General features: G+C 31.9%; 1 protein-coding gene across 1 annotated transcript; it reads right to left on the reverse strand.

Moving 5' to 3' along the window:
- Positions 1-210: 210 nt before the first annotated feature.
- LOC127737088 (kunitz-type serine protease inhibitor BmKTT-2-like) lies at positions 211-14,798 on the reverse strand. The gene is given in 4 exon segments (XM_052247621.1): positions 211-426; positions 13,905-14,018; positions 14,020-14,066; positions 14,729-14,798. Coding segments are annotated over 4 exon segments (447 nt in total).
- Between the last annotated feature and the right edge of the window lie 10,833 nt (positions 14,799-25,631).

The raw sequence follows: 25,631 nt of genomic DNA on the forward strand, positions 1-25,631 counted from the left end.
GTGCACATATTCAATAAATTTTTATGAGGAAGAGAATTCATACATAGAACTTAAGTATTTTCTGTAGAAAGTTCCTAAGATGAGACTTTTCTTGTAGCAGTGACTATAAAGAGTTCAAGTTTAGACTAAGATTACAAGTGAATTTTATTTTTATTCTTTATGATATAGTAAGCAAAAACACGAACATCATCACAATTAAACTGCTTATCTCTATCTAGTATTTACACAATTTTTTTCACAATCCGCCATTGAAAGGAAGTTATTGCCATTTCCACGACAGCCACCATAAACAAACTGTGTGCATGAATTTGTCTTTTGGTCGTAGGAATAACGTGGGAAATACACATCACAAGGTCCTGAATCAGTTGGCAACAAACAATCTGAAAAAGGCAAACACTTGTTTATACCGGTTTCTCTAAATTCTTCCTGAAGGAACATACAGAAAAAAGAAAATAGGTAAATGAGTCATAAACATTTAATTACACAAACAAGACTAATAAAACAACAATTAAACCAAACAAAGTAACATATGAAAAAGAAGATGTGGTAAGCATGATTGCCACTGAAACAACTCTTCACAGAAGACCAAATGACACAGACATTAACAACTATAGATCAGCGTATGGCCTTCAACAATGAGCAAAGCCAATACCGCATAGTCATCTATAAAAAGACCCGAAATGATAAATGTAAAACAATTCAAACGTGAAAACTAACGGCCTAATTAATGTACAACAAAAATGAACGAAAAACAAGTATGTAACACAGCAACAAACGACAACCACTGAATTACAGGTTCCTGACTTGGGACAGACACATTCATATAGAATGTGGCGGGGTTACATATGTTAGCGGGATCCCAACCCTTCCCTAACCTGGGACAGTGGTGTAACAGTACAGCATAATTAGAAACTATAAAAATCAGTTGATAAAGACTTAACTCATCAGACCGATACAAATAGAAATACATCCAAAAAAAAACCACAGAGTTTTATTATTCTCATCATAAGTCAGGTCGTTTTCTTTCAGTTTTTTTCTGTTTGACTTTTTTTCATGCAAGTGCATTTTCTACCCTACTATGTGGTATGAGTTTTGTTCACTATTGAAGGCCATACACTCGCCCTTTGGTCTTAAGAGGATAGTTTTCTTATTGGCAAGCACACATAATTTTTTATAATAAAAAAACCAAACTTTTCGTATCGCTCACAAAAATATAAAAATATACAAAAATACGTAAAAAGGTGTAGAACGTACGGAAGCAAATAACCCAGGACCAGAATATATTTAACACCAGAACAAATAAGTGGTTTTGTGTAAAGGGGTTGAATTGTTAACCTAAAGTTGATGACTGATTGTTGATTAACGTACAGTGCCAATGTTTCCATGTGTATTCGGGACCGGAACTAGTTAACAATAAATACAACAGTTAGGTTCGACAAAGTGGAACAACCGAGATCAAAGATAAAAAATATAGACTGTCACATGACGAAGAAAGTGATCGTACAACAGACAAAGACCCCTTTGAGAGAGTTACGAAAAAAAAACCCACTCTTTCTAGGTGGGGCATCGGAATTTAAAATTCAAAATCCGAAGTAACGTGCATATTCACACATGCAGGATAACCAAACAGATTCACCTCTTTAGTATGAATTAAGCTGTCGGAATAGGTGAAAACCAGGTGTCATTATTTCTTTAACAAAATCTATCTTGCAAATGGACCTCTCATCGAGTTGTAAGAATTATTCTACAATGACAATATCCTTGAACTAATTATTGAATGTAACCTCATCGTTCCGACCGAACGCAGTTGCGCATTTACACATCCAACATAGCCAAGCGAACGCCAAACCCACAGCAGAGATTTAATTCTGAATGGGAGAAGTCCATTAGAAATTCTATATATAGAGGTATATCGGAAAAAATTTACCATTATTGTGATGATGTCCAGTTGTTGTGGTTGCCGGTGTGACGCTTGACACAAAAGTCAACAGTACCATACAGCAAATACAAAAGATGGTTGGAAATGCTTTCATCTTTCACCTACAAATAATTCATATTTTAGGAAATGTCGTTCGTTTGGCGTACGTACATGTTTATACGAAATTTTTAAACAACTTATACTGTAATTAACAAAAACCTATAAAATTATTGATACTTAAATTTTATTTGACTTTGTTTGCCAGAAACATCAATTACACATTTAGAGAAGCAAAAAATACATTCTTACCAATTGACAAAAGTTCCAATTTATCTTTATGTAGTCAAGACCTAAATATAACAGAAAATTGACTTATTGACCTACAGGTCAAAAAAATGTTACCCATATACTGTTCCTTGACCTTAATGATCTTTCTGTACATATGTTACATTTCATGTCACAGTTGATACCAAAGATTTGGTTTCAATTGATTCAAAATCGTGAAGGTTTGGAAAAAGGAATATGACCATTTGACGATATAAAAAGCATTTTAAAATTTATATTGTGATTTTACAAACCCTTATAAGATATGAAGATTATCTAACAAGTTTGGTTTAAGCAGTAGAACCAAGTGACTTGTGAACAATTATTAATTAAGCCATTACACGCATCTTATCTTGTCACACTGAGGTAAATATCCTTGATAACTGGAACCAGATAATTCCATATACATTTGTGTACATGTTCATTTATAGCAAATGATGATTGAAAACAAAACTATTATAACAACATTTTATGAATTTTATATGCAATTTGAATTCCCTTTGTATTAATTCATTGTTGTTTTCCATGTTCTTTCTTTTATCATAGTGTTATATTTTGTAATAACGTTGCGTAAAATTAGTGTTTTTTTATTTGTGCATTTCTTTTGATATTAGTTTAGACACCTTGTGTTCAATATGTAGAGATTTAATAAAAATGGTATAACTTCCGATAGTTAAAAAAAAAATATGTGTTGCTCCTTTTTACTTGAGCGAATTGCAAAAATACGCAACTGACTAATGGACTTTAAATTAAATACATTAAGCAAAATGTTTAACCCACACAGAACTTGCAATCCCAGAGTTAATTGGCTTTGCGAGGTGTATAAATACACAATATATATGTTTGGCTACACAATAAAAAACCAACACAGCTTTAACCCTTTAATGACATGAACTCCATGATATACAATCGAAATTGAACTGACTGGAATTTGTTTCTTCCCCATTTTTTCATGCTTCAAGTCAGTTGTATGACAGATTATGACAACCATATATTGTTTCAATGGAAGATATTTGAAGAGATTTTCCTTAAACTAGCCTGTTAACATGGGCATTGATTATTTTACATAATACCTCGATTTTAAGTTCATTTAACGTTTTTCATAATGATGTTATCAAATGTCTAGTTTTATAAGTTCTACAGCGGAGTAAATATGACAAAAATTCCATTAGTCAAATATCAAAACATTTAAAGAGTTTCTTATGACGGAGACTGAAATTATATATATTTGTAATCATATAAGATCACTCTCGTTTGGATAATTACCTCTTGAAGATTCTTTAAATGTACTTATCATTTGTCTGACTTATAATGCTATAAAAGATAGAAATCATACCACAGGCAGCCAAAACATGAAGTCGAAGGAAAAGGAAATGATGTCAACAAATGTTTCAATTTTGCAACAGTATTTTGATGAAGATGTCTATTAGACACTCTATAATTTTGATTGCTTCCAAGGGTAGCTTCAATATTAGCTAAGTAATTTTCGTAAAGGCTTTTGGTAAAATGTAAAAAAAAAATGTATAGGTATCGAAACACCTTCGGTACTGACATGATTTTTACAGACCGTTCCTGAAGGAAGTATATCAAGACATCTTCGGACGCATGAAATTTGTAAAGTTTTACATCACTGGATAGGTACCGTTGATGGTGGACTGTCAGTCCTCGAGGATATTATCAGCTCAGTAGTCAGTACTTTGGTACTGACATGTTTTATAATAAAAGTTTCTTAAATTGTCCATTAACAAATTTAGATATTATTAAAAACAAACTAGGGTTTTAACAATTATTTAACATAGTAACAATATACCAACTTCACTGCATATGGGATATACTTTTCCAAACTCATTCGGTATTCAAGAGCTTGCTGCTACTACTCACACTTTGTAAAACGTTACCAGTGTCTGAGCAGAAAGTTGATGAACCAGGGGTATGTCAAAGAACTTCTCGTATACTAAAAATATAATGGAATAAATTCTTTCAAGATAGAAACATAAATTTGTATGAAAGTACATAAAATCGGTAGTGACAAACGTCAAAACACGACATTAACTGCTAAACAACGCGACATTACACCTATTTGTTCCTATACCTAAAAACAAAATCGGTGACCTATAATCATTTTACATCAGATAAACCATTTCAAATTTTAGGAAAAACCTATGTACTAGCCAGTGGGTGTATAGAAAGCAGTTATAAGTATGATTTTGTTGAACAGGATCTGCCTACCCTTCCGGAGCATATTAGACCACCCCCAGTTTTTGTTGGGGTTCGTGGCGCTCAGTTTTTGGTTTTCAATGTTGTTTTGTGTACTAGTTGTTGTTTGTCTTATTAAGTTATTGCGTTGTCAGTTTATTTTCGACTTATGAGTTGGAATGTCCCTTTGATATCCTTCGACTCTCTTGAGCTAAGTAAGAATGTATGTACACTTTACACTAGTGTTCACCTAATTTAAGGATTTTCATTTCCACAACATTTAGAAAGTATATAACAGTTAAAGGGATTATATTTTTCTGAGTTAAAACTGTAAAAGTTGCATGCAAAATTTCAAAAAAATGTTACCCATATACTGTTCCTTGACCTTAATGATCTTTCTGTACATATGTTACTTTCTCTTTTGCGTCATGTGGTGATTTTCTCATTCTTATCAAACATATGCACTAAATATCGCCATCATTTACATTTTTACTGGATATAGACGACGGAACGATGTGTTATATATTTCTTGTCATTAGCATTGTGGTAGTTGTATCAGGACAGGAAGAAAGCAAAAATACAGCGTTTCTAGATCGCGATGTGAATGCTTTAATTGAGATCAATTCGAAGATCCTTAAAGAAAATAAAAACTTGAAACATCTTATTTATACTCTTGCTGATAAAAATGTTGAACTGGAACGCAGAGTCAGTTTAATCGAGAAAAATATTCCATTTCTTAATAACGAAGGCAAAAATAACGGATTCAAAAGCAACATCCAAGAAAATATATACGAGAACTTGACAGAAAAGTATGGCCAAGACAATCGCGAAATCGCGAAAAAGAATTATCCAATGCTAATGTCAAGGAATTTGAAAGATAAAAATCATACAAAAGACAAACGACGTACTCAAAGAGAGACAACAGGTTAGTAATATTTTGATGAATATTGAACCAATTTTACACATTTAAGATAAGGATTTGGTTAATTGCTATTTTATGGCCAAAGAATAGTAAAATGGACTTTGTCGGAGGTTTTGTATGATTTTGAACACAACTTATAACTAGGACATTGCACGAATAGCTTAGGATCGAAAAACATTTCATTGATCTGTTCTATTCGATAAATTACGATTGAGTAAAAACCTTCACGTAGTTCATCGTCTCGTAAGACAAAACAACAATGTTAACCTTCATCCGTCGTTTTGTGGTATTTTTCATCAAGAACACTTCTTTGACCTAGGTAAACCCTAAATTTTACATCACGAAAAGGAAAATATATCAGGAAACAACATATCGATCTTCAATCAAATTGTATGAACTTAATGTAGCAATAGTAAACAAAGTTTTTGATAGATTTTACATACATTCATTTCCGTAAACTCACAAACCAACAATGTATACACCAAAAACAAAGTCGATGACCGTATAATTATTGTATGCAATGTATCAATGAAACAGAAATTTAAGGAGCAACAACTTATCTTAAAATATGTGAAAACACTTTCGGGACAGACGGACAGAAAGACGGACCGTCGGAAGGATCGTCAAGATTATCACGGAAAACCCCCATCGCCTAGCGGCGGGGGCATAAAAAACACGTTTTGTCAAAAAAAAAAAAGTTATTTATGCCCCTACTCTAAAATAAATGTTTTTACAGCGCTTTAACAGACGGTTTCAACATATCTAAGCATAGGTAACCTGTACATAAATTTATAAATTTGATTATTAAGATCAAACAAAAAAATGCATAATAGATAAAGAATTGGTAGAACTTTTCATATTTAGTAGCTTATATTTAAATGAAAACAAAGCTGGAGCGTATCTGGTGATGGGGATATCATTTAGTGTACAAATTGTGATGCTATAGATGACAGTAAATAATATGTTCGTTACTCAGATTACATGTGTATTGTTTGTGTCTTTAACTGTTTATCTTGTTTGATCTTATTTTCCGTCTGTCATAAAGGAATGTCCTTGAATTCGAAAATCAAAACGTGAGACTATTTTACAAAATTTTAAGCCTGGCATCTATGATGAGTTTATTTACAACCACTACACTGAGTCAATGCGAGTGTCTCATCAGCCTAGTAGTCAGAATTTCTATGTTGAAATGAATTATCAGTTGTATGGGAAAATCAGTATAAATTAACTGTACACAAAACTTTAAATTTTTCGAAATATTTAGTATTAGATACAATTCAAAGGTAACAAAGAAACAGGCCGGTAACAAACGTTGCCGGATAGTTTTTCTGCACGAGTAGTCAGGTGAAGGTCCGAGGCGATAGCCAAGGACCTTGACCTGACTACAAGTACAGAAGAACTATACGGCAGTTTGTTTCCGGCCTGTTTTTTTATTACCTTTGTTTTGTATCTGACTTGTACGACGTTTCAAGAAAGAAGTAGTACATTTTGCATTTAGAAGAGGTAGCAAAATTAAACAGATTAGAAACTTAAATGGCCATATACCAGTTAATGTAAGTTACAGTTTAAACATTTTTTTCCCCTTCCCTTCAGCCGAGAGTTTTTTTTTCTCAAGAAATTCAAGAATCTAATAATTTTATTAAAAAAAACCAACCATGTGGTACACATTTGAGACTTTTTAAAATGCAATTTCGCAAGTAAGTAATGTATGAAAAACATTTCAGAGGTAAGCAAGCTAACGTTTGATTTTTATTTGTGGGAAAACGGAAAAAGGGGGTGGGGGTTATAATAAATATAAAAATAAACAGGCTTGATCCTTTCTTTGTTGAAAAAATGCAGGATGTGCCATTCCATTCCCCCTTAAAAAATAATAAAAATCGTACGTTTGCTTCCAAATATATGAATTCATTATATATGAATTCAATAACAATATAAATGTATAAAAAGAATGAATTTCCTTTTTCATTAGTGAATGAAATGTTATTAAAAATGGATCTTGTCTTGTTATTAGATATATATTATAATATAGGCATATATTTTGGATTTTTAATTTTTTTTTTCATGCTTATAGGTTTTTATATGTCTTTAATAGTGTTGATCAGAATTAGACACGTGTCACAATATGATCCAATCGCAGCTTTCCGTCCTTCAATTGGTGAAATAAGTTGAATGATTTTCTTCAAGATTCGCTACCTATTTGAACATGTATTACACGGACACTTTTTATTTATAGGATCAATCGTGCATTGGTGAGTTGATAGGGATTTTATATTTTGATTAGATTTGATTGTTTTTATATATATTTCCTGTCTTTTTTATTGAAATATAAACGTCGGTACCAGCATTTCTTTACTTTCGGCATTGTCCAGAATACTATTCATGTCCATATATTGAAAAAAAAAAGACATTTACGGACCGACCATTTAGCTTCAAAAGGGGGTATGTTTTTTCTGAGTAAGAAAATTATTTAGTTTTTCAACGCTATCCCCCAAATATTTTTTTTTCGAAATTAGCACTATTATATACGGTATTCGGAAAATCAGGAATCAGAACATTATTTGCTTGACCACAATATATTTTTTCTCATAAAATTTGGGATCAGAATATTTTTTTAGGAAAAAAACCATAACACCCCTTTTGAAGTTAAATGGTCAATCCCTTAGTGTACTGATATGGATAGTAATATACTGGAATTATTTGAAAAAATATTATAGTTATTGATGCCAACGTAAATATTTTAATAAAAAAAGACAGGAAATATGTCGGTGAAACAAAAAGTTCAAATCTAATTGAAATTTAAAGTACCCATGAACTCACTGATCATGCACGAGTGATTCTATTCATTAAAAGTGTCCGTGTAACAACTAAAAAGTGTCCGTGTATCATCTAAAAAGTGTCCGTGTAACACCCGTTAATGTACTGTTTTTCTATAGCTCTGCTGGGGGCAAAGTCGTACAAGGATTTCCTATTACAGAAGTTGATTATTTTTCATGTATTTAGCAAACAATTTATGAATCAGGGTCCTCAATGCTCTCCAACTTCGTCCTTTATTTGGCGTTTAGGCATTTTTGATTCGAGCGTCACTGAACAGTCTTTTGTAGACGAAAAGCTCGCCTGGCGTTTAAAATTTTGAGCCTGGTTTCTATTATGAGTTTTTTTAACAGGTGTCTTGTTTGGATTTGTCAGGTTTACTGGCCTTCCATATTTTAGAACTAACGTTTGAGTTTGGGATCTTTGTTAAAATATTTTTTTTTTTAGAGAAAAAATTCACGGGGAAAACATTAAGGATATATATATGACTCAAAACATTTATAATATGATAGTATGATTGGAGATTTGTAACCAAATGTTCCTATTGACAATTATCAGATCACAGTATCTACATTTTCAAATTTGTCCAGTAGATTTGTATAAGGGCATATATTTTTGTCATCATTTCAATCAAAAACTGAAAAGCCTCATATATAAAAGTGTGATTTTTATTTGAGATAAGCACAAATGTCCATTAAGAAAAGCGCAAATGTCGTATGAAAAGGCGCAAACTTCTCTCGCTGCTTTAAAGGGGATCTTTTTTTATCCTTTACGGGGGTTATGGGCTCATATCCCATGATTAGATAACCAACCAAATTCAAAATTATAAAATCATTACAAACACAAATATCAAAATGTCCAGCACAATATTCCTCATCTTTTTAACCATTGTCCCACCTTATTTAATTCAAACACATGATCTATGTATAATTGATAAACACTGAAATAATATCAGCGAATAGGTGAAATAATTATTAAATTTTTAGCGAGTATGTAAAATTACTAGTTATTGTCAGGGATGATATATAATAATTAATGAGTGTCTTGAATATGCATAATACCTGTACAATTAGGAATTCTGCATAATCACTGATTATACAAATTCACTGTAACATAAATAATGCTTTTCTTTTCTTTGAGACTGTGAAACTAAACAGTTTACTTCGTTAAAATTTCAGGAGAAGTTGCATTTTCTGCAAAAGTATCGGATACTTTACAAAATTTGGGAGACCATCAAGACATTCTGTTCAAAACGGTTGATGTTGATACACACAATGCATTCCACGGAGACTTTTTTTACTGTCCCTGTTGCAGGTTATTATGCAGTCTTTGCCACTATACTGACCTATCCTGGAGTTAGGGTTGAATTTCAAATTATTCATAAAGCTAACTGGTTGTGTAAAGGATATTCTAAGGGAGTAAGTGGAGGACCCGATGTATTTGGATCTGGTTCGACCTCAGCGATAGTCTATTCAAACGTGGGTGATAAGATATGGACCAAAGTCAATTCGGATGCCCATACTGGCACTGGTGATATGGTTTTCAAAGATTATTCTTCTTTCATGGGATTTCGTTTGTAGAAACATAAAATATAAAACAATTCTCTAATTCTGTCATTTCTTGTTCTAGCATGGCAGTTGATCAACGATAGCTTCTAGAGTGATAGAATTGAAAAAAAATCGTCGACACAAATAACAAACGAATGACAATGAGAGTGGAAGATACACAATACATCATTTGAATCATGGGAATACGTTGGTAAAACGGCAATCCAACACGCAAAACATTTTCATTATAAACATTTAAACTAGTTAAAGTTCTCTTTACGGTTGTTTATTTGTTATTTGATCGAAATGGATGTATTTTTATTTTACTAACTATTCATAAAGAGAAAGAGGTTTTTAGAAATACGATAAGTAACGATAATAGTTACACTGATCTATTGACCTTCTATGAGTGAAATAAGATTTGGAATAAATATAAATGAGACTAGTACCAAACTAAAAAATGCATCGAAACACCTCTGCAGCTTTACCATTTCAAATATGAATTTTAATACTACAGACATTTCTGGATACATGTTTCATATAAAAAGAACAAAAAAGCATTAGTAAACCCTTTGAATTAAAAGTATAAAAGATCTTCCAACAACATCTTAGAAATATCAATATTTATATCGATGAATTTCGACTTACACATTTGCTTAGGCCTACAAACATCTTGGATTTTAACAGTCGATGACCCATATCATTTTTCTTTAATTTGTTGATCATACATAAAGGGCCATGAGCACACATTATCCTTTGTTGATTAAACGCGAAGGGCATTCGTGCTTTTACTCATTAGAAAAAAAAACATAAAATTCCAAATATTTGTTTATTTATCATGTTTGTCTTCCCTTATTCGAACTTCATCTTGTCTCTTAACTGACTAAATAATTTTGGCAAACATGTGTAAAATTTTATGTGTTTAAGTCCTAGAAGATGTACTAGACTTTAGATTAACTCATTATTTTTTATTTTGCAGTGCGACAGATCGACTTTATCTGCAAATTGCTTAACAAACAATTTTTTCTCCTTTGTCATCTAAAAATTCCATTTAAGACTATCAATATATTGAAACATATGTTTTAAACTAGCTTTGAACAAGCTGTCAGTAACTGTGAGTACTCTCAGATCTGTACTTACAGTCTTTTTGTTATGGTGATGTTTAAGTACCCTACCACGTCCACTCTGTGTTTTTATGCCCCACCTACGATAGTAGAGGGTCATCATGTTTTCTGGTCTTTGCGTTCGTTCGTCTGTTCATCTGTTCGTCCGTTCGTACGTTTGTCCGTTCGTCCGTTCATCCGTTCGTCCGTTAGTTCGTTCGTCTGTCTTGATTCAGGTTAAAGTTTTTGGTCAAGTTAGTTTTTGATGAAGTTGAAGTCCAACCAACTTGAAACCTAGTACACTTCTTCCTTATTACATGATTTTTCTAATTTTAATGCCAAATTAGAGTTTTTACCCCAATTTCACGGTCCACTGAACATAGAAAATTATAGTGCCAGTGGGGCATTCGTGTACTATGGACACATTCTTGTTGTTACTTGGTTTTGTGCTTTTTATCGATCTGATGAATTAAACCCTTTTCAGCTGATTTTTATATTTTGTTCATATGTTGTACTGTTACACCACTGTCAAAGGTTAGGGGAGGGTTTGGCGCCCGCTAACATGTTTAACCCCGCCACATTATGTATGTGCCTGTCTCGAGTCAGAAGCCTGTAATTCGGTGGTTGTCGTTTGTTGCTGTATAACATATTTGTATTTCGTTCAATATTTTGTACATAAATCAGGTCGTTAGGTTTCTCGTTTGCATTTGTCTTTTAGTGGCCTTTTATAGCTGACTATGCAGTATTGGGCTTAGTTTAGTAAAGTTATGGAAAGATGTGTATATAAGCATATTTACAACTTCTTACTTGAAAATAATATTTTGACGGACAACCAGTCAGGATTTACACCTGGTGACTCGGCTATCAATCAATTATTATATTTGACAAACGAATTTGGGAGGGCTTCAGACGAGGGTAAGGAAATTCGGGTTATATTTTGTTATATAAGTAAAGCTTTTGATAGAGTTTGGCATAAGGGGTTGATTCGTAAATTAGAAGCAATTGGTATAGCAGGTCAGTTGCTTCACTGGGTCAAAGACTACTTAAGAGGCAGGACGTAACGAGTCTTTATTAACAATAAAACGTCAGGATGGCGAGACATTAATGCCGGTGTTCCTCAGGGATCAATCCTTGGTCATCTCTTCCTTTTAATATTTATTAATGATATTGTAGCTGAAATTCAGTCAGAAATAAAACATTTTCAGATGACACAAGTCTGTATCTTATAGTGGACAATCCAGTAAATGATGCATTAAAGTTAAATGACGATTTAAAGAAAATTCACTACTGGTCTGAGAAGTGGTTGGTTAATTTTAATGCAAATAAAACTGAGAGCATGACCATATCCCGAAAACTTAAAAAACCAATTCATCCACAGCTTTTCATGAATAACTTCCCTTTAAACTCTGTAAATGAACATAAGCATTTTGGTGTGATACTGTCAAACGACGGTAATTGGCTCAAGCATATCGATATGGTAGTTAAAAAAGCTTATTCCCGCTTAGAAAATTTAAATTAATTTTAAACAGAAAAACTTTAGAACAACTTTTTTTTTCTTATATAAGGCCGGTTCTTAAATATGCTGATGTAGTTTGGGATACATCTACATTGAGTTTAATTCATAAAATAGAAAGCGGCCAAATAGAGGCTGCAAGGATTGTGACTACAGGATCACGGTTAACATCTATTTATTTACTTTATAAGGAAACGGGATGGGAACAACTAAAGGATAGACGAGAGGCCCATAGACTTACATGTTTGTACAAAATGTCAAACAATATTACTCCATCTTATCTTAATAATAATTTATCTGAACGGTTCCGTAATATACATGAATATAATACGCGTAATGCGAATGATTTTCAACCTATTACAGCTAGAACAACATTATACTCTAACTATTTTCTCTCATCAACAGTAAATTCCTGGAACTCGCAGACTATTGAACTACAAAATAGTCCATCCCTTCTCGCCTTCAAAAATAATTTTAAAAGTAACCGTGAAACTAAGCCGGTATTTTATTATTGTGGTTCCAGATCTGGTCAAATATATCATGCGAGAATAAGAATGAAATGAAGTAGACTCAACAAACACCTCTATGACAGAAACTTGATACAATCCCCGAAGTGTGTTTGTGGAGACCCTGAAACAACGGAACACTATTTATTAAAATGCAAAATATTCAATGTACCCCGCCAAAGACACATTCACAACCTACAGATTCCAATCAAAATTTCCACTAATGTCTTACTTTTTGGCTCCAATAGACTCACAGTAGAACAAAATATACTGATATTCAAAGCTGTGCAAAACTTTATTATAAGTAGCAATCGATTCACATACACAATCAAATAATTCTTATTAATCACTCCTCCCCTATAAACAAAATATTGTTTCATTCTTTAATAACACTCTCATTATTCTAAAAACACCTTTCACCCCCTTCCTTTGCTATATATTTTTTCTTAAGAATTTTCCTTTTGTTATTGTAATCATTGACTGTATTTTGTTACATATTTATTCGTTGGCTATTCAGCATTTATTCATAGCTTGTAATTTTATTTTTGAATTTAGGGAGACGGATTTATATAAGAGCACTGCTTTTGTTTCCTAATCCCAATTATTGAATCTTTTGTATATTTCGTAATTATGTCTTTACCCTTGTAGCTATATATATAACGATTTTTTTTAATAAAATATATTTACAGTATTGGGTTTACTCATTTTATAGGCCGTACGGTGACTACATGTAAATCTGTGGTTAATTTCTGGGTCATTTGGTCTCTTGTGGATAATGAAAAGTATGTTGTCGTCACAACGGTTTGATGTTGATGTCATGTAATTCATAAACAGAATATATAAATATGTGTGTGCGAGTAATATCTTCAAAGAACATGAATATTCTTTATCGAACTTTTGCATTGCGGGAAGAAAAGTTCCATAGATGAATCTGTTCTTGTGGTAAAAGTGACAGAATTCAATTTTTAACATAAATGCTTAAAGATTGCTTACGCTTTATTAAGATGAAGTAATCAAAAGATAGCGAGTGATAAAAAATGTACATATTTATATCTCTATCTAGCGGTAACACAGCTCTTTTCACACTCCCCCTTTGTAAGAAAGTTGTTAGCATTTCCACGACAGCCACCATAAACAAACTGTGTACATGAATGTGTCTTGTGATCATAAGAAAAAAGGTGGGAAATACGCATGACAAGGTCCTGTTACAGTTGGTAACAAACAATCTGAAAGGAAAAAACATTTTTTCATATTTTTTTCTCAAGATCCAGCCTAAAGTAACATACAGTAAAGAGAAAATATTCAAATGAGTCAATAACACATAATAACACAAAAAAGACTAAAAAACATAATAAAAACCAAACAAAACAAATCCACCATGTCTTTTTGGTTTATTGTTTTAGCATAAACACCCCTTATAGAGAGTTGCGGCAATAGAGTTAATCAATATGCGGAAAAAAAACCACTCCTTCTAAATAAGGCATCGGATTTTAATATTCAAATTCCGAAGTAATGATGATTCGCATTTACACATCTATGATAGCCAAACGAATTCCCCTCTTTAGTATGAACTCAGCTGTCTGAATAGGCAAAACTCCAGGCGTCGTTATTTTTTTTTACCAAAATCGATCATTGAAAAAGCGAGTATGACCTTAACCTTGCAAACGGATCTCTTAAAGAATTGTTAGAATTATTCTACGTGTAGAGACAATAACAATATACCTTACCTAATTATTGGATTAAACATCATTATTCCGACAGAACGTTATTGCGAATTTATACCTTCTGCATATCCAAGTGAAAGTCAAAACTCTCAGCAAAGATTTCATGATGAATGAGAGAAGTCAATGAGAAATTTTAGATAAAGATGTATATCCGAAAAAAATACCATTATTGTGAGGGTGTCCAGTTGTTGTTGTTTCTGATGTTACAATGGGCACAAAAGTCAACAGAGCCATACAGCAAATACAAACGATGGTTGGCAATGTTTTCATCTTTCACCTACAAATAATTTATATATAATAGACAAGGAAATGTCGTTCATTTGGCTTATGTTCATGTGTATTCGAATTTTGAACAAATCTATACTGTTAATTAATAAATAAACAATAACATTATTGATTCTTAAATTTTGTTTGACTATGTTTGCCGGAAACAACAATTACAAATTAAAGAGAGACTTTAGATAGCAAAAATACATTCTTACCAATTGACAAAAGTTTCTACTTTGTTTTATCTTCATGTAGTCAACACCTTCAAATATCAGAAAATTGACGTATTGACCTTCAATTTGTATTACTTAAAGGACATTTCATGTTACAGTTGATACCAAAGATTTTATTTAAATCAATTCCAAATCGCAAATGTTCGGAAAAAGGAATATGTCCTTATGACGATATAAATAGCATTTTCACATTTATAATGGGGGAATTACAAATTCTTACATGGTATGAATATTATCTCACTAGTTTGGATTAAGCAGTAGAACATAGTGACTTGTGTACGATTTTTAATACAGCTATTACACGCATCTTATCTTGTCACACTTGGAGATAAATATCCTTGATAACTGCCAACCAGGTTATTCCCTATACATTTGTGTACATGTTCAGTTATAGCAAATGATGATTGAAAACAAAACTTTTATGACAACATTTTATGATTTTTATATGCAATTTGAATTCCTTTTGTATTAATTTATTGTTGTTTCCCATGTTGTTTCTTTTATCATAGTTTTATATTTTGCAATCACGTTGCGTAAAATTATTTGTTTTTTCGTACATGTTGGACGAAGTCTTATTGTTTTAATTTGTGTATTTCTTGCGATATTTGTTTAGACTTCTTAAGTTCAATATGTACAGATTTTATTATAAAACTAATATAACTTTCGATAATTTAAAAAAGATTATGTGTTGCCTTTTTTACTTGAGCGAATTGCAAAAATACGCAACCAAGTACTGACTAATGGACTTTTAATTAAATACATGCATTAAGCCAAATTTTTAACCTACACAGCACTTGTAATAACAGCTTTCATTAGCTCTGCAGGTTGTATATATAGTCAACCACATATGTTCAGCTACACAAAAACACAGTTGTACCCTGTGTTAGTGACATGAACTCCAAGATATACAGCTGAAATTGAACTGCCTGGAATTTGTTTCTAATCAATTTTTCAATAGTAATTACTTGCTTCAAGTCAGTTATATGACAGATAATGACAAATGACAACAATCTATTGTTTCAATGGAAGATGTTTGAAGAGATTTTCCTAAAACTAGCCTGTTAACATGGGCAATCATTATTCTACATACACCCTCGAGTTAAATTTATTTACCGCGCCTCATAATGATGTAATCATAGATGTAATACATCAAGGATATAATCAAATTTTAAGTTTAATCAGTTCCAATAAACTCATCATAGATACCAGGATTAAACTTTGTGTTTAAGCCAGACTCGCGTTTCGTCTACAAAAGCCTCATCAGTGACGCTCGAATCCAAAAAAGTTAAAAAGGTCAAATAAAGTACGAAGTTGAAGAGCATTGAGGACCAAAATTTCTAAAAGTTTTGCCAAATACAGCTAAGGTAATCTATTCCCGAGGTAGAAAAACCTTAGTATTTCAAAAATTCAGAGGTTTTGTAAACAGTTAATTTATAAATATGACCATATCAATGATAATTCATTCTGTGCTGACTACTGGAATGGTGATACCCTCGGGGATTTAAAACTCCACCAGCAGTGGCATCGACCCAGTGGTTGTAAATAAACTCATCATGGATACCAGGATTAAATTTTGTGTTTACGCCAGACCCGCGTTTCGTCTACAAAAGTCTCATCAGTGACGCTCGAATCCAAAAAAGTTAAAAAGGTCAAATAAAGTACGAAGTTGAAAAAACAGAGTTAATATATATAATAATGATCCCATTTGAGTTTCTTGTGGTTAAGACTGGATTTATAACTTTTGCAATAGTACATAATCAACCTCGTTTAGATAATTACCTCTTTAAGATTCATCAATTGTATTAATCATATATTTGACTTATATTGCTATAAAAAGAAGAAGTAATATTACAGGCTGCCAAAACCTGTAAATCAAAGGAGGACGAAGTAATGTCGAGAAACGTTTCAATTTTGCAACAGTTATTTCATGAAGATGCATGTCAGACACTCCTAGCATTTTTGATTGTTTCCAAGGGTAGCTTCAATATTGGCTAAGTGTTACAAGAAACTTAATTTTCGTTAAGGCTTTTGGTTAAATGATAACTTATAGGTATCGAAACTACTTTGGTACTGACATGCATGTTCATTAAGGAAGTAAATACAGAAAAGCGTTTTGGAGCATGACATTTATAAAGTGTTTCCTACAGCACTAGGTCTATACCGCTGCTGATGGACTATCAGTCCCCGAGGCCGTCATCAGATCAGTTGTCAGTACTGCAGTGCTAGCATGATATATAACAAACCTTTCTAATTTTGTCCGTTAACAAATTTAGAAATTATCAAAAAAAAACTTAGGATTCAACTATAATTTTTATGTTTGTTTTGGTCATATAGCCCTTCAACTGTTTAGGTTCTAATAGATTCTCATCTTTCAAATATTTGCCTTTGATGAAGGTAAATCCAGAAAAGCGCTTCGGACTTTTGAAATTTATAAAGTATTTTTCATGTCGTCATTGCATATGCCATTTTCGTTGTTACCACAAGTTTAATTTAAAGAGCATATAATTGTAAAACAATATTGATATTCAACACAATTCATGTCTTAAAGCACACATACAGTAGACAGTGACATAACTAAATATACTAGCGCAAATTATATTCTAAAAATATTTTATATACTAAAAACATGTTGATCTATTTTTAGTGTCACAACTGACACGGATCACAGTTTCTTATGCTTTATCAACAGAGGCTTTTTTCATCGGTAAGTTAATAAAGCATACATCTGGATCTGAAAAGTAAGGTAAAACAAAGAACTGTCTTATTTTTTTTTATTCCAGTACGGTATAAGCTCATTAAGTTCGTTAAGATAATAGACAAACAATTAAAGCAGTGTTTATAAAATATAACATAGATTTTACAATAATCTTAGCACCTAAATTCGAAGGAAAAAATATTTTATGTCGTAAAATTTGCCTGATTTGTTCAACTTACCCAGGGACTTCTTTCGCATTATACGGTAAAATATCTTTCTCTTTTAACAAATTGACATATTGACTTGAAGACTCGTCATTAGAATTGGATTAATTGGTATTATATTGTGTATTACTCATAATGTTCTGTAACAAGTAACAGGAGATGAAATTGTGACAAAGACAGATTTAGGATCATATAATGAGAAAAGTGGTGTCCGTCAATGAGATACCAATTTGTTGATCATTTGATCTGAAAGTAATCAAATTCTTCCCAGCTGGATTTGAAAAGAACAAATAAAAAGGAAGAGGAAGACAGAAGCTTTTGAAGCTAAATTGACACTATGTTTACAAAGGACATAATTAGATTAATCATTCGATGCAACATTTTTATATAATATTAATTCCAAACGTCGGTATTAAGCAAACATGTCTGAGAGTTTCTGTCGTAGTCAAACTTTACCGCTGAGACATTTATTTTTTCAATACTTCAACTAAATTGAAAGCTTGTTATTAACCATATGGTCTGTCAGCACCATGCATATCGCCGATCTTCTATTCATAAGACATATTTACCCTGCCCTAATGTATTCTGCGGTTGATCCGTAGTTGTCCCTTTTTGACTTTATTGCCAGTTTAGTCATCTTTAAATGATAGTTAAGATTGTATAGATCTGTCAGTTTGGTTTCGACTTGAACATTCATTTGGTATCTTTCACCTCTCTTGTATATTACATTGGATACGTTCGACTAGTTCTGCATCCAAAGCAGGATATGCTTACCTTGGCACACACACCTGGTTACACTCCAGTTGGGATGCGTGCAATTCTGATTATTTTATGAAGAGATAGAATAGTTATGCGTTTCAATTTATATCCGCATATCCGTTCACAATTTAATACAAAACAACCCCTCCTGAAGGTATTGTTTCACTTTTCGTTATAGAGGCATCTGATACTGGTATCATCCAGATTTTTTAAAGATTTTTTAGTTCATCAACATTCACTTTCCAATGCTCAATATATTATTGTTTATTTTTTTTTATTTTAAAAATATTCAACAAATACCAAAAAGAAGAAGAAGAAATTATCCACACATCTTCAGTTGGGTGTTCTTTTGTCGGTTGTTCCCCTAAAGTATGAGTGTTTAAATGGTTGTATTGGCAACACTATCAGATATTATCTTCATTTTTTTCTGTGAACTGTACGATCGTCTCATCCTTCCAGAGCACCTTAGATGACCTCAAGTTTTCGGTTGGTTAGTGTTATTAAATCTTTAGCTTTCTGTGTTGTGTTTTGTGGACTTTTTTGTCTGTGATCGTCTTTCGTTTTTTGCATGGTGATGTCTGTTTCTTTTTGACTTGTGAGTTTGACTATGCCCTTGTTTTATTCCGTTTTTTATTTTATAGTCCTTTCTAGTACTTAAGTACAGTATAACCAAATAGATAAAGATATAGCTGAAGGATGGAACAAAATTCATATTACTCATAAGGCTGCTACTGCAAACTGATTAAAATCTCAATTAGGGCAATCTATTACAAATTTGTAATTACAATGTTGCGTGAAAGTGATTGCTAATGTGTCTCGTCACAAAGTAATCAGTATTTCCGACATTAAAAAAAGAAAGACTTTCGAGTTCACAGTATAAGCGTTAGATATGTTTTGTTATTTTATACTAAGTTCAATCTCCATGAAAGTTTCTGCTGCTATATAAAATGCAAATATTATAATTGATTTGATTAATTAGTTATATCGTAAGAAAATATTGTAAGCGATGAAATAAGAGGGCCATCAAAATCAAGACTTTGTTATAATGCTCCAAAGAAACAATCAGTATGCTTTGGGTCAATTAACTGATAAGCATCTCTATATTATTTATTTGTTTGAGGCAGATATGCTAATTAACCTTATAGTCTGACAGTGATGCAACATTCAAGGTGAACAAGCAAGCAAACAGAGAAGGTAAAGATAGGCAAGTGTTATAATCATATGAATTCGCAACTGACAAGATATTGCGAAAATACAAAATTCAACCGGTCTAACTTGTATTTCAGATGTCAGTTATTATATACAAGAATTATGTTCGACACATTTGATAAAAAGCTATAAAATATCTTGAGAAAACAAAATAATGAAACAACTGGCATAATTAATTGTTCATGAGTAATTAACAAAATACAGGTACCATTATGATTTCTTAATGATGTTTAACTTGAATGTTATTATTTATTTTTATCTGAAGTCCAGGATTGAAAATTATTAAAAATAAAGGTACATGTGTCATTAAAGTGCTAGTCAAGTTACAACACGAAAGTATAAACATTGGTATCTAATGAACTGCAAACGGAGTAACACCGGGTTTGTTGAAAAGGTCAGTATCTAGTTTTGCATGCATAACTCGTCAAACGAACCCAGAATTATATCTCTTTGGAAGGCTTCGAACATAACGAAATCGATTAAAAATGTGAGATGAGTAATTTTGGACTTAAGCGATCAACATTACAGTTGATTTTTAATGAGACATTGTAATAGTTTACAAGTTCGTTAAAGTTAACCCTTTTTTGTAAGACTGCACGAAGATTTACCACAGTACAAACGTATCGTATATTTCATATATGATCTTATCATTCAACAACCCTATTTGAAGACTGTTGATGGTTATATAAACTGTAATACAATTTATAAACCTTTTTGAAAGATGCACAGAAACATTTACAATGCAAATAGTTATGAATAGTATACCAAATGCCCTATAGTTATTCCCATTTTCAAACTTTTTTCTTTAAAGGGGCATTTGCTGTCAAATTCATGTTCACCAATTTGACCCAAATTCTCATATTTGATTTATGATATACTGAAACGAATATCCAAATTATAAAAAAGTCTAAAATAAACAATTTATATGGCATGGGCTCGATCATTTGTATCAAATAGATAGCAAACTCGTGCGTTTGGATTTTTTCTAGGTCTGTTGAATTTCATATTATGTGTTAAAAATATATGTTTGTCATCGTTTCTACATGTATATGAATAATATTCTGTAGATCAAATCAGTAAATCAAATGATTTACTAATGTGTCACTTTCAATGTACACTTTCTTTTCCTTTTAATAACTGAACACGCATAATTTATGCGTAATCCATCTCTAGCTATACTTTTGAATTGAAGGTCACATGAATACGGATTCAATGAGGTCAAATTATTCACTTACAAGTGAGTAATTCATCATCGGTGATCTTATTTTGAAAAAATTGAACCATGCTGACTGTAAAAGCGAATTATTATTTCACGATTTCACAATTTCACTCTCATTAGTGATTAAACAGAACAGAATCATAGTTTAATTTTTTTTTATTTATATCTCAAAGCTAGTGCCCCTTTAAGTGGTTCTTCGTTGATTACAAACTAATACAAACACGTTTCAAGATGTCGCTATTATTGATTCATTGAATTGTTCTCTTACTTACTGAAAAATAAAAACGAAGATCTATTTTATAATGATAATATGAATCAAAATCTTTTGTGTTATTGAGAAAATGTGTTCTTCCATCATTTGATTATTAGTCTAGTCAATTTAGTGAACAACCTGCAACTAATTGCAACACAAAGTTTTTCTCTGAAAAACAAGTCTGTTACTATCTATGAACAACATACTAAAACTATACAAAAATATATTTTGCGGAAAGTGGTGTAATTTATAAAAATGTTTTGTAATAAAAGTAAGGTTATATGAGTTGCTTACCCTTATTTGCCAAAGTTGAAAAAAATTAAATTATATAAAAAATGTTCTGTATTTTCTAAAACAGTTGAAATAATACAATACAATACATAATTATTTCAATTTAAAAGAATAATATAACAAATGAATCCCTTTCCTGTCTCAAAATTTGTATATTTGAATAAAGATATAGACCGAGATTGTGTTCTGCTATTTTACAATCCAAGAATCTAATTCTCCAAAATAGTGTTGGTAAGTTACCTATAAATAGAAAACTGTACTGAATTAGAGTAACCAATTTAGTCACATTCTTACTTGGTATTTTAAAAAATTCTGCCCTTGTGTTAAAGGCACAGACAGTTTATATTTTGTTGGGGGAGGGGTTCCAGAAACACATGTTTTGTTCTTTATAAAAAAAAAATGTTATTACAAGATTCAAAGTCTTTAATGTATTTTTTCTCCACAACTTAAGAAAGGAAACAATATATTATTTTCATTTACCTTTTCGAACAAACATGTTAAAGGTTTAGAATCCAACAATGTTTCATAAAAAAATAAGAATGATGAGTGTTAAATGATTTTATGTTAAATATTTTTTCACAAATGAAAATTTCAGGCTCCTCGAAGCAAATAGCTACTCATGTAATTTGCGACGATCTCAGTACTCACACACCATATAAATAAAGCTTTGACTGTAACACTGAATCCACTTTTCACTTTGGTTACTAATCGGATGTGTACTTATTTATATTTTAGTCGGTGCCAACAGTATTTATTCATCAACTGTAATTACTAAGCTTTGAACTAGCTATGAGAACTCAGTGTCTTTTTGTTAATTGGTTATATACACCGTGCTGATCTTTTTTAGTTGAGCCCTTTCCAACTGGGTTTTTACAATTTGTTCTTACGTTGTTTGCTATTTAAATAAAATTGAGAATGGAAATGGGGAATACTGTATGTCAAAGAGACAACAGCCCGACTAGATCAAGAGCAGATAATAGCCGAAGGCCACCAATGGGCCTTCAACGCAACGAAAAAATCCCGCACCAGGAGGTGGTCCCCAGCCGGCCCCTAAATAAAAACTGTTCCTGATTATTGGAGGGTTGAGTGCTCGCAAACAGGGTTAACCCTGCACACTATGAATATGATTATCACAAGTCAGTGGCACTTTATTACTTGGTTATTATTGTTTGCTGTCTGTCATATTTGTTTTTCCGTTTATTGTTTTAACATTAATCAGGCCTTTGAGTTTCTCGTTTGACTTGTTTTATATTTTGACGATGAGCTATAGTTGTTTACATCCACACCCACATCATTGATATCTCTTGTGGAAAGTTTTCTCATTGTCAATCATACAACATCTTCTTATGTTTTTAAAGTGGGGAGATTTTATAATAAGTGATGGTTTCATTGGCAAGCGATCAAACTTACTATCAAGAGATCACTGATAGAGTTTAGTGGACCTTAAAAGCTAAACATTTATATTCTTTTGGCATGAGGTGTATTTTTTAAAATATTTTTATAGTTTCGTTCAAATGAGTTGAATACAGGTCAGCTTCCCGGAAGCAGAAAACAGCGTCTTTAACATTGATATATCTGTAATAGAGTATATTTATGAATAAAGAGAGATTTGAGGTTTTTAAAGTCAATGAGAAAGTAACCCAAACGACTAACAAAAACCAACAGACATACTTTCTGATTAGACTTGACTATCTAAACGCTATCTCTGGCCATCAAAGTCGCCCACAGACACTACAAATTTTAATTCATACACAGATGATGCATGATCATTTTTTTACAGTTCTTAGGCTAAAGCTGATTACCTTTTATTAAATTAATTCAATGAGATATATTATATAAAGAACTTGGTAATGCTTTTCTTTATATACTAGTAAGTATATATATATATGTCTTTGACCATAATATTTTCATATAGCAGACAACCCATGTTAGTTCTTTGTCATTACCATTTGGTTGATGTTTCAGACCACCACATACATGCAGATTTATAGGGTACACACATAAGGCGCTGTTGCCATTAACACTTCCTTAGGAAGTAATCCCATTAATTCATTCAACAGTGCTTATCTCATTTTCAACATCCAAAATTGGACCACTTTAGTACAATTACTATTTAAATTCAAGCTCTTGAGGTAAACTTATAATCTTATTGACAATATCAGATCTACATTCAATTTTTGATCTATGAGTTTACTGTCCCTCTGGTATCTTTTGCCCCTCTTTTAATGCTAATTCAGTGAACTAGTATATGTTCCTAAATTTAAAAAGCTTATATATCTGAAATTAAACGTGGATATTGATAGAGCTTGCTAAATGAAATAGCAACACATTAAGAGAAATCTGCAATCACATTGTCTGTGTTTAACTGTGACTTCATGCAATTCAAATATTGTAAAGGTAGCTAATGAAAATAAACACAAAAAGGACTACAGTCAATGACGATGCAAGGACACTAGAAAAATGACTTCTCCAGCAATTAACATGACAAAATCAAAGTCAGTAACCAAACTGATTTACAGTTATTTTTGAACACAATCATTTTTTGTTTATTATACCTACACGTATAATTACTATAAATACATAACCGAAACATAAGATAAAATTTCAAACTTCCACAAAATGCACATATTTAAAACTGAGTTTTACTGTGTGTTTGTTTATTCTATATTGTCTAGAGAAACTAGGGGAGGGTTGAGTTCTCACACAACATGTTTTACCCCTGCCACATTATTGCAGCTATCCCAAGTCAGGAACCTCTAGCCTTTGTTTTTCTTGTGTGTGTATTATTTTGTGATAATTTTGGTTCATTTGTATGTACTGGAGTTTAGGGTGTTGTCCATTTTGCTGAACTAGTGTTCAAAATAATCAAGGGGTCAGCTGAAGCCCATCTCCGTGAGCCGGATTTACTTGCTATGTTAAAGACCCATTATTTGCCTTGTTTTCTCTTTGACACATTCCCTGTTTCCATTCTCCATTTTTTCGTTTTTAAAAATCAAACTAGAAATAACCAAGATTTTAAAATTTTCATTTTATATGCCCCTCACTTAGGAGCATTATGTTTTTTCTGTCCGTGCGTCTGTTCGTTCGTCCGTCTGTCCTGCTTCAGATTAAAGTTTTTTGTTAAAGTTTTTGGTCAAGGTATTTTTTGATGAAGTCCAATCATATTGAAACTTAGTACAAATGTTTCCTATGATAAGATCTTTCTAATTTTAATGCCAAATTAGAGTTTTGACCCAATTTCACAGTCCACTGAACATAAAAAATGATAGTGCGGGTGGGGCATCCGTGTACTATGGATATAGTCTTGTTTTGTAGTTAGTGTGTAAAACAAAATATTCCACACAACAAATTGATTATTATTGGTATCGATAACTAGAGGAATACATATGCGATAAACATAAGATAATATAGTCTGTCTATAAAGATCCTATGTTAAAAGTTTTAACCATGAATAATCGAGTTTTTTACTTCCATTTTTCACAATTTTTCTCTACAAATCACATTTTACACAAGAATTACAATTTTTTAAATACTAATAACTATAGGACTTCTTAAGATAAACATCAGATAGTATTCTCTATTTTCTGTTAAGATCCCAATTTGAAAGTTTTAACCATCAATAACAGAGATATATTCATTTCCAGTTTTCCGGGTTTTCGGTCTTAAAACATATACTGTTAATTCAGAAATTATTGCGTGCATTTATCATTGCGATTTTTGAAGAATTAATTAAAATTCGAGTTTAATTATTGCGATTTTAGGAAAAGCTACATACAGATATATGTATTTGATATCAGAATGCGAGTTTTTATTATTGCGATACTCAAGTAGTCGCATTATTCGCAGAAATAAAAACCTCGCAATCATTTCTGAATTTACAGTATTCAGCCAAAATTACCCAAATATTAATATTGATA

This window comes from Mytilus californianus, unplaced genomic scaffold (genome assembly GCF_021869535.1).
Source record: "Mytilus californianus isolate M0D057914Y unplaced genomic scaffold, xbMytCali1.0.p SCAF_4, whole genome shotgun sequence".
NCBI lineage: Eukaryota > Metazoa > Mollusca > Bivalvia > Mytilida > Mytilidae > Mytilus > Mytilus californianus.